General features: G+C 41.6%; 1 protein-coding gene across 3 annotated transcripts in view; it reads right to left on the bottom strand.

The window, feature by feature from the left end:
* Positions 1–2,870: 2,870 nt before the first annotated feature.
* NELL1 (neural EGFL like 1) overlaps positions 2,871–12,256 on the bottom strand; it is a 445,942-nt gene continuing 436,556 nt past the window's right edge. For all 3 annotated transcript variants that reach the window (XM_065402716.1, XM_065402717.1, XM_065402718.1), the window contains 2 exons: positions 8,931–9,155; positions 2,871–2,921 (listed from right to left, as the gene is read on the bottom strand). In XM_065402716.1, the coding sequence (XP_065258788.1) occupies positions 2,871–2,921; positions 8,931–9,155 (276 nt within the window). The remainder of the gene's footprint in view (positions 2,922–8,930; positions 9,156–12,256) is intronic.

The raw sequence follows: 12,256 nt of genomic DNA, 5'->3' as shown, positions 1-12,256 counted from the left end.
TGAATATTTCTCTCTATAGGTTTTCTGTGTTCACATAATTCTGGTGTCCCCAGTAACTCTCTCTCCACAAGGAATTATTCATCATAGTCAAGTTAACGCAGTATAAATAAGAGAACCCTAGTATCCATTCTCTGCCTAGATGTAAATCTTTATAACTCAGGAGATAGTGTTTGCTAAACAGGGCTACACAAGCCTGCAGGATTCAGTACACCAAGGGGTTGTTAACTGACCCCTGAGGGTTCATCGAGCACAGAACGTGAACCTCCCAGGTTCAAGTTTCCTCAGCTGGGCTCTGCCTTATTCCTGGAAAGTCAGAGGACTGTCGGAAGGCATCCAGAGAAATAAGGGCTCTTTGAGAGAAGAAAGACTTGCTGGCTTCCAAACTCTCCAGATGCATCCACAGAACATCAGGTGGTGAGGTTTGCAAATGGACCAGACCTAGAACACAGGGCTTGGTTTGAGGGTGAATGGAAGTATTTCCTAGAGCTCTGTTGCTAAATCTCAAACAATCCTTCTTTGTAGCCATAGCAGTAACTTACTACTCTGCTAATGCATTTGGGAAAGGAAAAATGTTTGTAATAAACTTGGGCTTTAAAACCATCTTTGGGTTTTTACAATATTGTTAATAAGATTAAGGAAAGGCAATCTGTACATAGGAGTTTATTTAGAGGCCCACAAGTTTTAAATCATTCCCTTTTGTATGCCAGCCCACTGACTGTCTCCTCCAATTGAATTACCCTTGGGTTTACAATGTGATTTACAAAATGAACTGACAGTATGATTTACAAACATCCTTTGAGTATCATATAAAACACAACTGTTTCCCTTATAATACAATCATTAAAACAATGCAAATGTAAACAACACATGAGAAGCTGAAAACGACTGGACATTTAAAGAAAATAATGACTGTATGTTTAAGCTGGATCCCAGTCATGAACAAACCTAAGTAAATTATCAATGCTAATAATGAATAGTGGACTAAAAATAGCTAAATGATTGCAAGTAATTTTTATAGCATTTTGCAAAAACCCCTTAGGGGAAACATGAAAGTACATTATTTAAAAGAATATTCTAATATTCTTCCATTATATACAGTCACACACCATTCTTATAAATCAATTTCACATTTCCTGGATAAAGCTATGAAAAACTCACAAATGTATACTTTTCCAAAGTATAGCCACTATGCTTATATCTGCAATCTTTTCCCAAACACCTGCTGTTTAGTTAATTAAAGAAAAAGGGGTTGGGGAGGCAAAGAACACTATACAAATAAGCAGAACAGAGTACAACAGCACATCGAAAATGTGGCATTTAAGGTGTATATGCCATCAGATTTGAAATAGATTTTTGTTCCAGTACTACAAACTTTCTAGCCTCATGAAAACAAAGAAAGAGTTACATCTTCCTTTGATGACATCCAAAAATCTAACCTTTTGTTCGAGTTTTAATTAGGACTTCCGGCTAGGTTTGGGGTTTTAACCATGCATAAAATGCTTTTTAACTTAATAGATTATGTTCTTTTGAACGTCAGAAGAGTACAAAAAGGGGCCAGATTGCTTCTTGAATATGTTACATGTAATAAAAATTGTAGCATAGAATGTCTCCAATCTCCCAGGGCTAGCACGCAGCCTGCTGAAATTCAGGCTAAATGTAATTGTCATTTACACCATTTCTTGTCATCTCTACAATGGTTCAGCCTGTTATGAATGGTAGGTTTCATTATAGGAAAGCAAGTACACTGGGAGAGATGGTGAACTCATCTACACTGGTGGAACTAGGTAAGTTTTTACACAGCAATTAAACATCTACACCTGGCCTGTGTTAGTTGCCTCAGGCTGCAAAACTACAGTGTGGATGTTCAGGGTTGGGCTGGAGCTTGAGCTCTGGGATCCCCCATAAGATGGGGAGGGTCCCACAGCCCAGGTTCCAGCCCGAGCCCAAATGTCTACATAGCAATTTTATAGCCCAGTAGCCTGACCCCCACAAATCAGCTGCCACAGACCAGCAGTGCATGTTCAACTGCAGTATAGACATGCCCACCCCATTCTAAATATACAAGTGTAAAGCCCTTTGATTGCTTCACAATCCAGATGAATGCCACCAACATCCAGTATTTGTAGTGTCACTTGCAAACTAGACCACTCTGCTAAACCTGATATCAATAAGGGGCATTGTTTCCTGGATATGTGTTGAAAGGGCACTGGATATGTGCTTTACTGCTCAATACAGGAATTCTGCTACTAGTTCGTATGTTTGGAAAAGAAAATGCGTTTGTGTGTTTTGGTTTTTTTTAAAGGTAGACTTAGGTTTGATTACTCCCAGCCTGTACAAGTCAAATGTACTTTGGAATGTTTTACAATGTGTGACAGCTATGAAATATAAGTATTATGCAATTTGACTGTACATACATACATATTTTCATAAATACATCTGACAGGGACCTCAGAACTAAGTATGCAGTATTATGGGACAAAATCACAACAGGCAGCCTTAGTTGTAGAATCTAGATCCAAAGTAAAATAATCTGAGTTTCAATCATGTTGTCAATACACAAATTAAACCAAAATTACATCATTAGTTTACCCATGAAATAATTTAAAGGTATTTGTAAATGATTTGACAGGAAAAGTGTATAATTTACAACACTGAAAACTTTTTTAACAACTATAGACTTATATGCTTTGTACTGTAAAGTCACCCAGACAAGGATAGCATAGTGGTAGGTCCCAAAGGCAACTCCCAAACATCTTCCTCAGGTGGAGACTTTGGTAATTGTCTGTTGTATAAAACATCAACTCTTACAACTTCATTAAGATGTTAACTGCATCAGTTTTCCTCACAGAGAAGAGTCCAATCTTAATGCTTCAGTTATTGGGAAGACAGTCTAAATCCACAGAACAGCAGACATTCCCATTCTGTACAACAAACAAATCAGTGTTACTTATCCACACAGAACAATGTTAAAAAACAGAAAACATGGGGCTTATAAGACCTGGAGATGGGTATCCTATATATATATTCACAAGACACAGAAAGGAATGTGTGATTTTGGCCCCCATAGCAGTTAGTACAGTTGCCATGCCCATTCAGGCCATGGCCTTTTTGCTGAGATTTCTCAAAGGAGATAGTTATGGTGATTTTTCTTATGATGTGGCATCTTTTTCCGTTATATACCTGACTGAAATCGCCAACTCATTTCCCATTGGTCAGATTGTAATGATTCTGCATCAGATCTGACCTGAATTGCGCTTAAACCAGAAACGTATGTGTGAAAGGCTCAATAGTCCTCATTACAAATGCCTGGAGCCATCCAGTCCCCTTTCATGAGCATAACATATATTCTAAAAAACCCAACAATATTAAAATGGCAGAGAATACCTGAATAAAATAAAATAGTTGATCTTTTATTTTGCTATTTTCTCCCAAATTATCAGTCTCCTCAGGCCCTGCCATGATTTCAATAATTTCCATCCCACCATCAACCTCAGCCTAGATCAATCCACACAAGCGGTCCATTTCCTGGACACTACTGTGCTAATAAGCGATGGTCACATAAATACCACCCTATACCGGAAACCTACTGACCGTTATACTTACCTGCATGCCTCCAGCTTCCATCCAGGACACACCACACGATCCATTGTCTACAGCCAAGCTCTAAGATACAACCGCATTTGCTCCAATCCCTCAGACAGAGACAAGCAGCTACAAGATCTCTATCAAGCATTCTTAAAACTACAATATCCACCTGCTGAAGTGAAAAAACAGATTGACAGAGCCAGACGAGTACCCAGAAGTCACCTCCTACAAGACAGGCCCAACAAAGAAAATAACAGAACACCACTAGCTGTCAACTTCAACCCCCAACTAAAACCTCTCCAGCGCATCATCAAAGATCTACACCCTATCCTGAAAGATGATCCCTCACTCTCACAGATCTTGGGAGACAGACCTGTCCTCGCTTACAGACAACCCCCCAACCTGAAGCAAATACTCACCAGCAACCACACATCACTGAACAAAAACACTAACCCAGGAACCTATCCTTGCAACAAAGCCCGATGCCAACTCTGTCCACATATCTATTCAAGTGACATCATCATAGGACCTAATCACATCAGCCATACCATCAGGGGCTCATTCACCTGCACATCTACCAATGTGATATATGCCATCATGTGCCAGCAATGCCCCTCTGCCATGTACATTGGCCAAACCAGACAGTCTCTACGCAAAAGAATTAATGGACACAAATCTGACATCAGGAATCATAAAAATCAAAAACCAGTAGGAGAACACTTTAACCTGTCTGGTCATTCAATGACAGACCTGCAGGTGGCAATTTTGCAACAGAAAAGCTTCAAAAACAGACTCCAACGAGAAACTGCTGAGCTGGAATTGATATGCAAACTAGATACAATCAATTTAGGCTTGAATAGGGACTGGGAATGGCTGAGCCATTACAAACATTGAATCTATCTCCCCTTGTAAGTATTCTCACACTTCTTATCAAACTGTCTGTACTGGGCTATCTTGATTATCACTTCAAAAGTTTTTTTTCTCTTACTTAATTGGCCTCTCAGAGTTGGTAAGACAACTCCCACCTTTTCATGCTCTCTGTATGTGTATATATATCTCCCATTCTATGCATTCAAAGAAGTGGACTGTAGCCCACAAAAGCTTATGCTCAAATAAATGTTAGTCTCTAAGGTGCCACGAGTACTCCTGTTCTTTTTGCGGATACAGACTAACACGGCTGCTACTCTGAAACCAGTCAAAAATAAGCTCTGCTAAGATCTGTTGAACAAAGAGATTTCCGGCCTATTTGAACATATGCCAGTAGTCCAGACTCTCAATTTGCTGAAGAGAACTGTGATAGCAATTCCCATGCCATACCAAGCTTAACTCCACCAGACATGGAGCTGAGTCTGCGGCATCTAGTCAAATGCCCAGGAATCTTACTGATAGAAAAGTATCATTTAAACCCATCACAAAGCCTCAGGGGAAATGCCACCAAAAAGGGGCAGGAAAGCTAATCATGGTGAATTAAAGCCCAGAAGGAAGAGCTACACCTCCTTCTACAGCAGGGGTCTCAAACTCCCGGCCCGCGGGCCATCTGCGGCCCGAGAACCTCCCCAATGTGGTCCGCAGGGCTCCAGCAATTTTGGGGTTGGGTCTCTCCCTTGGCCCTGCCTGCCACCCCTGGGTGCTCCCTCCCCCCCGCCATGTGGCAGGGCCAAGGGAGAGACCCAGCCGGGTCTCCCAGGCAATTTACAATGGCCCGGAGCCCCGCCCACCACTGGCAGCGCAGCAGAGCTGAGCGGCTTCTGCCTGCTCGCTCCATGTGTCTGCCGGCCACTCCCTGCAGCCCCAGGGTGGGGCAAGGCTGTGCCTCCATGCACTGCCTCCACCCCGAGCGCCCCTGCGACCAATGGGATGTTGCGGGGGCAGTGTCTGGGGGCAGCAGCACGCGGAGGCCCCCTGCCCCGCCTTGGAGCTCGAGGTAAGCAACGCATCCCCCGACCCCCTCCCAGAGCCTGCACCCCTACCCCCTTCCCACATGCCCCCCAAACTCCCTCCGAGCCTGCACCCCCTCCCCACACACCCCAGCCCCCAAACTCCCTCCCAGAGCCTACACCCTCTCCCCTTCCCACACACCCCCCCTCCCCACCCCCATCTTGTCCCCCCTCCCAGAGCCTGCAACCCCACCCCCTCCTCCTGCACCTCAGTGCCTGCACCCAGCACCCAAACTCCATCCCAGACCCCCTCCCCCACCCAACCTCTCACCCCTTCTGCACCCAAACTCCCTCCCAGAGCCTGCACCCCAATCCCCCACACCAGACCTCCTCCCCAACCCAAACTCCCTCCCAGAGCCTTAGGCAGGTGGGGGGGGGGGGTTTGGGGGCAGGTCCTGGGTGGCCTGAGTGACACTGGCCTGCTGGGAGGATTTGAGGACTGACACTGGCCCTAAGGTAAATTAAGTTTGAGACCCTTGTTCTACAGTATGGCACAGGAAGGGGGGGGGGAACTTCATACAGCATTTTATATAACACACTTAGTTTCATAAAACTACATTCAGTACTTTCAGTGATCAAGGAATGAACAAGGGAAAGCACTTCTCTGTGTGGGTGATATAAAGCACAGACAATTGTAATTCACCTTCCATATGCTATTAGAAAGCTATGCTTTAATAGCAGTAAAAAAGGACTATTTTGCTCCATGTTCATTTAGTCCCCGTTTTTATACAAATGAATATCTTCTTAGGTAACACTAACTGCTCTAAAGGTATGCCTACACTAGGGAGACTATAGGAGCACACATATATGCTGGCATACCGCCCAATGTAAACACACACTGACAGAAGAGGTTTTTCTTTGGTGTAGGAACACTACCTCCCTGACCAAAGTTAGCTGTGTTCACAGAGCCCTGTTCCATTGACGTAGCTGCATCAGTTAGGGGGTGTGTTTTTTCACACCCCTGTTCGTCGTAGATGTGCCAATATAACTTTTCATTGTAGAATAGACTTAAGTGATCTCTGCTTTACTCTGGACTAAGAGGCGCACGTTGTAGGAAATCTTGTACATGCCGCTGAATATGAAGTTAGGCCTGGATTTTTCAACAGTGTGTAATTGTGTTTATCATAGAAACGTAGGGGTAGAACGGTCCTTGAGAGGTCATCTAATCCAGCCCCATGTGCTGAAGCAGGACCAAGCACAAACAACCCATCCCTGACAGGTGTTTGTCTAACCTGTTCTTAGAAACCTCCAATTAACCTTAGAAAATCCCGAACAGGGATTCCACACCCTCCCTTGGCAAGCCTACTCTAGTGCTTAACTATCCTTCTAGCTAGAAAGCTTTTTCTAATATCTAACCTAAATCTTCCTTGCTGCAAATTAAGCCCATTATTGCTTGCTCTTCCTTCAGTGGACATGGAGAAAAACTGATCCTTTTTATAACAGCACTCAACTATTTGAAGACTTATCAGGTTCCCCCTTTCTCAAGACTTAAACATGCCCAGCTTTTTAAACCTTTTCTCATAGGTCAGGTTTTTTAAACCTTTTGTCATTTTTGTTGTTCTCCTTTGGACTCTCTCCAATTCGTTCACATCTTTCTTAAAAGGTAGTATCCATAACTGGACATAGTACTCCAACTGAGACCTCATCATTGCTGAACAGAGGGGGACAATTACCTCCTGTGTCTTATATACAACACCACTGTTAATACACCCCACAATGATATTAGCAATGGCGTCACATTGTTGACTCATATTCTATGTGTTATCCTCTATACCATCCAGATCCTATTCTACAGTACTGCTGTCTAGCCAGTTATTCCCCATTTTCTACTTGTGCATTTGATTTTTTTCTTCCTAAATGTACTTCTCTTTAATGAATTTCATCTTGCTGATTTCAGACCAATTCTCCAATTTTTCCAAGGTAATTTTGAATTCTAATCCTGTTCTCCAAAGTGCTAGCAATGCCTGTCAGCTTGGTTTCATCTGCAAATTTTATGAGCATACACTCCATTCCATTATCCAAGTCATGAAAATATTCAAGAGTACCAGACCCAAGACAGACCCCTGCAGAACTCTACAGTATATACATGCTCCCAGTTTGACAGCGACTCATTGATAACTACTCTTTGAGTATGGTCTTTCAACCAGTTTTGCAATCACTTTATAGAATTTTCATCTAGACCACATTTCCATTATTTGCTTTCCCTAGTTTATGTATGTGTGATACTGCCTTTTAGTGGGTTATCTTAGTACTTAATACTTAGTCCTGCCATGAGTGCAGGGGACTGGACTAGATGACCTCTTGAGGTCCCTTCCAGTCCTATGATTCTATGACCTACACAGAGAATTAAGCAAGCTCTCCCTCCATTCAAATGATAGATTTTTGAAGTTCAAGGACCAAGATTTTCGTTTCAGCATCCCAAATGGGTGTGATTTATCTAATGATTATGCCTGTTTGCAACACACTGATTACAAATACAGTGTATTCCCTCAATTCCCCACTCATATAAGGGCCTGATCCAAACCACACTGAAATCAATGGAAAGACTCCCATGAGCATTGATCTAGCTTTATAGTGTTTAGAAACAGTATCATTCCACATTGATTTTTCACTATATTGCATATAATGAAGGCAGAACCTTACTGTTCTGCTTTGATTACGTGAAGCTTCTTACATTTCAAAATTAGACTGGAAATCTCATGAAAATAGTATTTTCTGTTTTTACTGTAAGAATGTTCCTTCCCCTCTGCCCCGACTTATAATTGTGAGGAAATTAAGAAGTGCTAAGGGAATGAACAGAGAAGAGATGTAAGGGACTCTAAGTTAATGTAACCTACAGACTAAGGGCCCAATTTGCTACCATCTTATACCATGTGTAGTCATTTACATCTGTGAAACCAACATGTAAATTATTCCTTCCTACATATCACCTCTGAGTTTGTCCGAGTGATTCCTTATCTGGTCATGCTCTCAAAATGTTTGTCTTGGAGAAGAGGCAAAGGAGGTTTAAAATCCTCCAGTTCTATATACAGTGCAATTTTTATTATTGTATTAGCTTCTAATAAATATTCTGTAAAATACATTTTAATAAATATAAAACTTGGCAATTTTTAAAATAGCTATCCTAGATTCATATTAAATATATCTGCAGGGATTTCAGATGGAATATTTTAAAGTTGCAGAATGATGTTAAATATCTGTGCTCAAATTTCCAAGAAAATAACTATAGAATTACCACGATTTGTTTCCACTATGCATACCATACATTGAAAACGTGTATACTGTAGATTACATTCTCTGCCCTTGAATTTCATTTACTTCAATGGGAGTTGTGTGTGAACTTCCAGGGGTAGAATACAACTCTATATTTATGATCCAGTTCAAATCACTACTATGTACTCATAATACCTTGCATTTGCAAGTTGTACACGGAGATCCAGCCATTGTCCATATGGAGCCACTGAGTCTTGTGATTCCATAGCCGTCTACACAGGTTTTTCTGATATCGTAAGTGATCTGATCAGCCAGACAGGGATCACTGACACAGCGGGGGCAACACTCTCCTTCTGAGATTGCTGTGTACTCACAGTTTGGATTTGGGCATAAAAGAGGCCAACAATCCACTTCCCCTTCCTGTAGAAATAGAAATAAGGCCCATGAAAATTTCTTCCAATCATTAGTTACTGAGGAAAAAAATAAATTCTGATATAATGAAAGCTCCTTTTTGCATCAAATTATAATAGATTAATGTTTGGGATATATATCATATTAGACTGAATGCCACACCATTGGACATTGAAACTTAGGTTTCCTATGTACAGTACAATATAATTTTCTTGTTTTGTTTTTTTTAATGAAGCAACCTAATCTGCAGCTTCCTCATCATGATAGACTTCCTGGCTTAGTGATTTTTTTTTTTTTAAACTCAGGCACTAATACTGTGAAAAAGTATGGACCATACTTCAATATAGTTATTGCTTTGCAGACTATCTAGTCTTCCATTCATGGTTGCATAACATCCCTGTGGCAGCTACAGCAATTGCTTACACAGACAAGTAACATTAGGAAAATATTTAGCGGAAGCGGGAAGGGACTTTCAAAAGCGCTCCACACTGGCCTAACTCGATTCCCATTGTAGTCTAAGTAAGTTTTACCATTGATTTCAAAAGGAACAGTTGGACCAGGGCTTGGCACTCTTGAAAATCCCATTCTAAATATATTTTTAACTTCTTTAAAAGCAGTTTAACAGCTGGAAATAAGGAGGAGCCAGAATCTGTCACCACCCAGCTCTGTGTAGACCAGCTAAAGAATCCAGGCATCACACTTTGAGATCCTCTGCATTGAACTATTACTACTAACCTGCATTTTGCTAATTTACAATCTTTAAATTTTAAAAGTAACATCTCTTATTACCAAACTTCATATTTTTGTAACAAATATGCTGCCAAATATCTTAATATAATTAGTAGCTAAACATTAAACTACAATTATCAAAACAAATGAAAAAAGCATATTTAATGATGCATTATACTCGAAATCACGCCAGTTCATGGATTTAAGTGGTGTTTGATTAGAGTAATGAAAAGACAGTACATAGATGCTGTGGCCTTAAATCTTGTCTCTAATGCTTAGAGTGAATCACTGTAGTATAATGTAAATAGTCTTGAGGTATTCTGGGACAAGTACTCTACAATGCTGCTTGAATTAATATTACCATTTCTGATATGTACGTAATCCCAAACCTGCAAATTCATGAGGATTTCCAAAGCTAAGATACACATGGAAGAGATTGGTAAGTGAAGATGGTGTAGCACCCAACAATCTCTGGGTACCTGCCTGCTCAGTCCCTTTGCTGTTACATTTCACAAAAGACTTTGTTCTAGCTAGTAACTAACATAACTCACCAATGGGCATTCCCCGTGTCTATGTACTGGTACTTTCAAAGGAACATCAAATACACTCTTAAATGGATCCCTTAACAAAGTATTTTTTCTTTAAAACAATCTGCTATAGGCAGGGGCGGCTCTATGTATTTTGCCGCCCCAAGCACAGCAGTCAGGTGGCTTTCAGTGGCGCGCCTGCGGGAGGTCCGCTGGTAACGCAGATTTGGCCGCATGCCTGCGGGGGGTCCGCTGGTCCCGCATCTTCGGTGTACCCGCTGCCGAAGCCGCGGGACCGGCGGACCTCCCGCAGGCATGCCACCGAAGGCAGCCTGACTGCTGCCCTCCTGGCGACCGGTAGGCCGCCCCCCGTGGCTTGCTGCCCCAGGCACGCGCTTGGTGCCTGGAGCCGCCCCTGGCTACAGGGATAAGGTTGCTGTAATTATTCAATTGGAATTTTTAAATACTAGGGTGTGCACACACGTGTGTGTGATGATATAAGCACTTTAAATAGCATGCCTGGTGTTAAAATATAGTGTGATCACATACTATTTCTCAATGAGGTTGGCAGGAAGCAAGGTTGGTTCTGAAACTACCTTTCAACCGCTCCTGCCCATCCTTGGAGCAGCCAAAGGACAAACCCAAGCCCGTGAAAGGAACCTGAGGGCAGGACTGGCTTTAGGTTGAAAACTGGTACGGACACATTTCTAGTCAGCAGCACCTTTGCTTGGGGTGAAGGAATTAGTTTTCATTTAACAAAGTTACGAGATTGTTTTTAAATGATGTACCTGCTGTATGCAGTAGGCGGAAAATACCCATCCCTGAATCAGACTGCTTGTGCTGCTCAAGGGCCATCATGTCAGAGAGCATCAGATGGAGTGCAGGGGATTCCGGCCTACCTCAGAACACCCTCTCCTGCTCCTCGCCCCATACCCCCCCACACACTCTGAGAAAAGGGTAAGCAATAAGCAAAGCCAGCTATGCCTACTTTACTCAGGAAATTCTCTACAGCTGGACACTCTGTTAAGGCAGCTTTCAGCTGCTTTGTGCTACCTGAGCAGCCAGATGTCAAGAAAAGGATTTGTCCCGAAGCAGATGGTCTTATATAACTTATTAAAAAATCCCCTTACTTTGTTAAAGGAAAATGATTTTTTTCACCCCAAGAAGAGGCAGCCCTCACTAGAACTGTGTCCATACCAGATTTCAAACTCCAGTCATTTTTATAGCACACCATAGAAAAAAGAATGCTAGAAAGTATTAAAACAAAAAAGTTATTTTTCTATTCTCCCACAACTGAAAATTAAATAATCAAAATTAAAAAAAAACTTTGAGTACATACTTTAGAGATTTGGTCTGTTAAATAGACAGTGTTTCACAAAATGTACATTCCCACTGGGGCTGTGCATGCCTTTTACAAACTCAATGGAAAAAATAATAAAATAGACTAGCAATGAAAGCTGCGTTTGGGCATTGCTTAGCACAAAAAAACCGAAAGTCTAAACTATTTTGATTAAGGATTGGCTCCAAATCTCAGCTATACCACTGTCTTAGTGCATTACCTTCAATCTCTTGGCCTTTTTACGACTGTTAACCCAGCTATGAAATTAGGTAAAACCAGGAATCTTTCTGAAAACAAGATACTGCAACTGAGTTGTGCATACCTTGGAAATATAATTAAATATGTACCTGAAAATCTCTTCCCCTTTCTTTCCTTATGCAAGCATTTAAAAAAAGATCAGGAAAGTAAACTCAAAACCTCAAGTAAAGGGTTTGCAGTACTCCGACAAAGCACTGGTGATTCAGTTTACAGGACAAAACTCCGTATGTTATAACTCAATCCATTATGTGCAGAGG

Source organism: Emys orbicularis, chromosome 4, assembly GCF_028017835.1.
Source record: "Emys orbicularis isolate rEmyOrb1 chromosome 4, rEmyOrb1.hap1, whole genome shotgun sequence".
In the NCBI taxonomy this organism is placed as follows: Eukaryota; Metazoa; Chordata; order Testudines; family Emydidae; genus Emys; species Emys orbicularis.
Note: the sequence above shows the minus strand (reverse complement) of the source record. Positions and strands in the feature narration are given on the sequence as shown.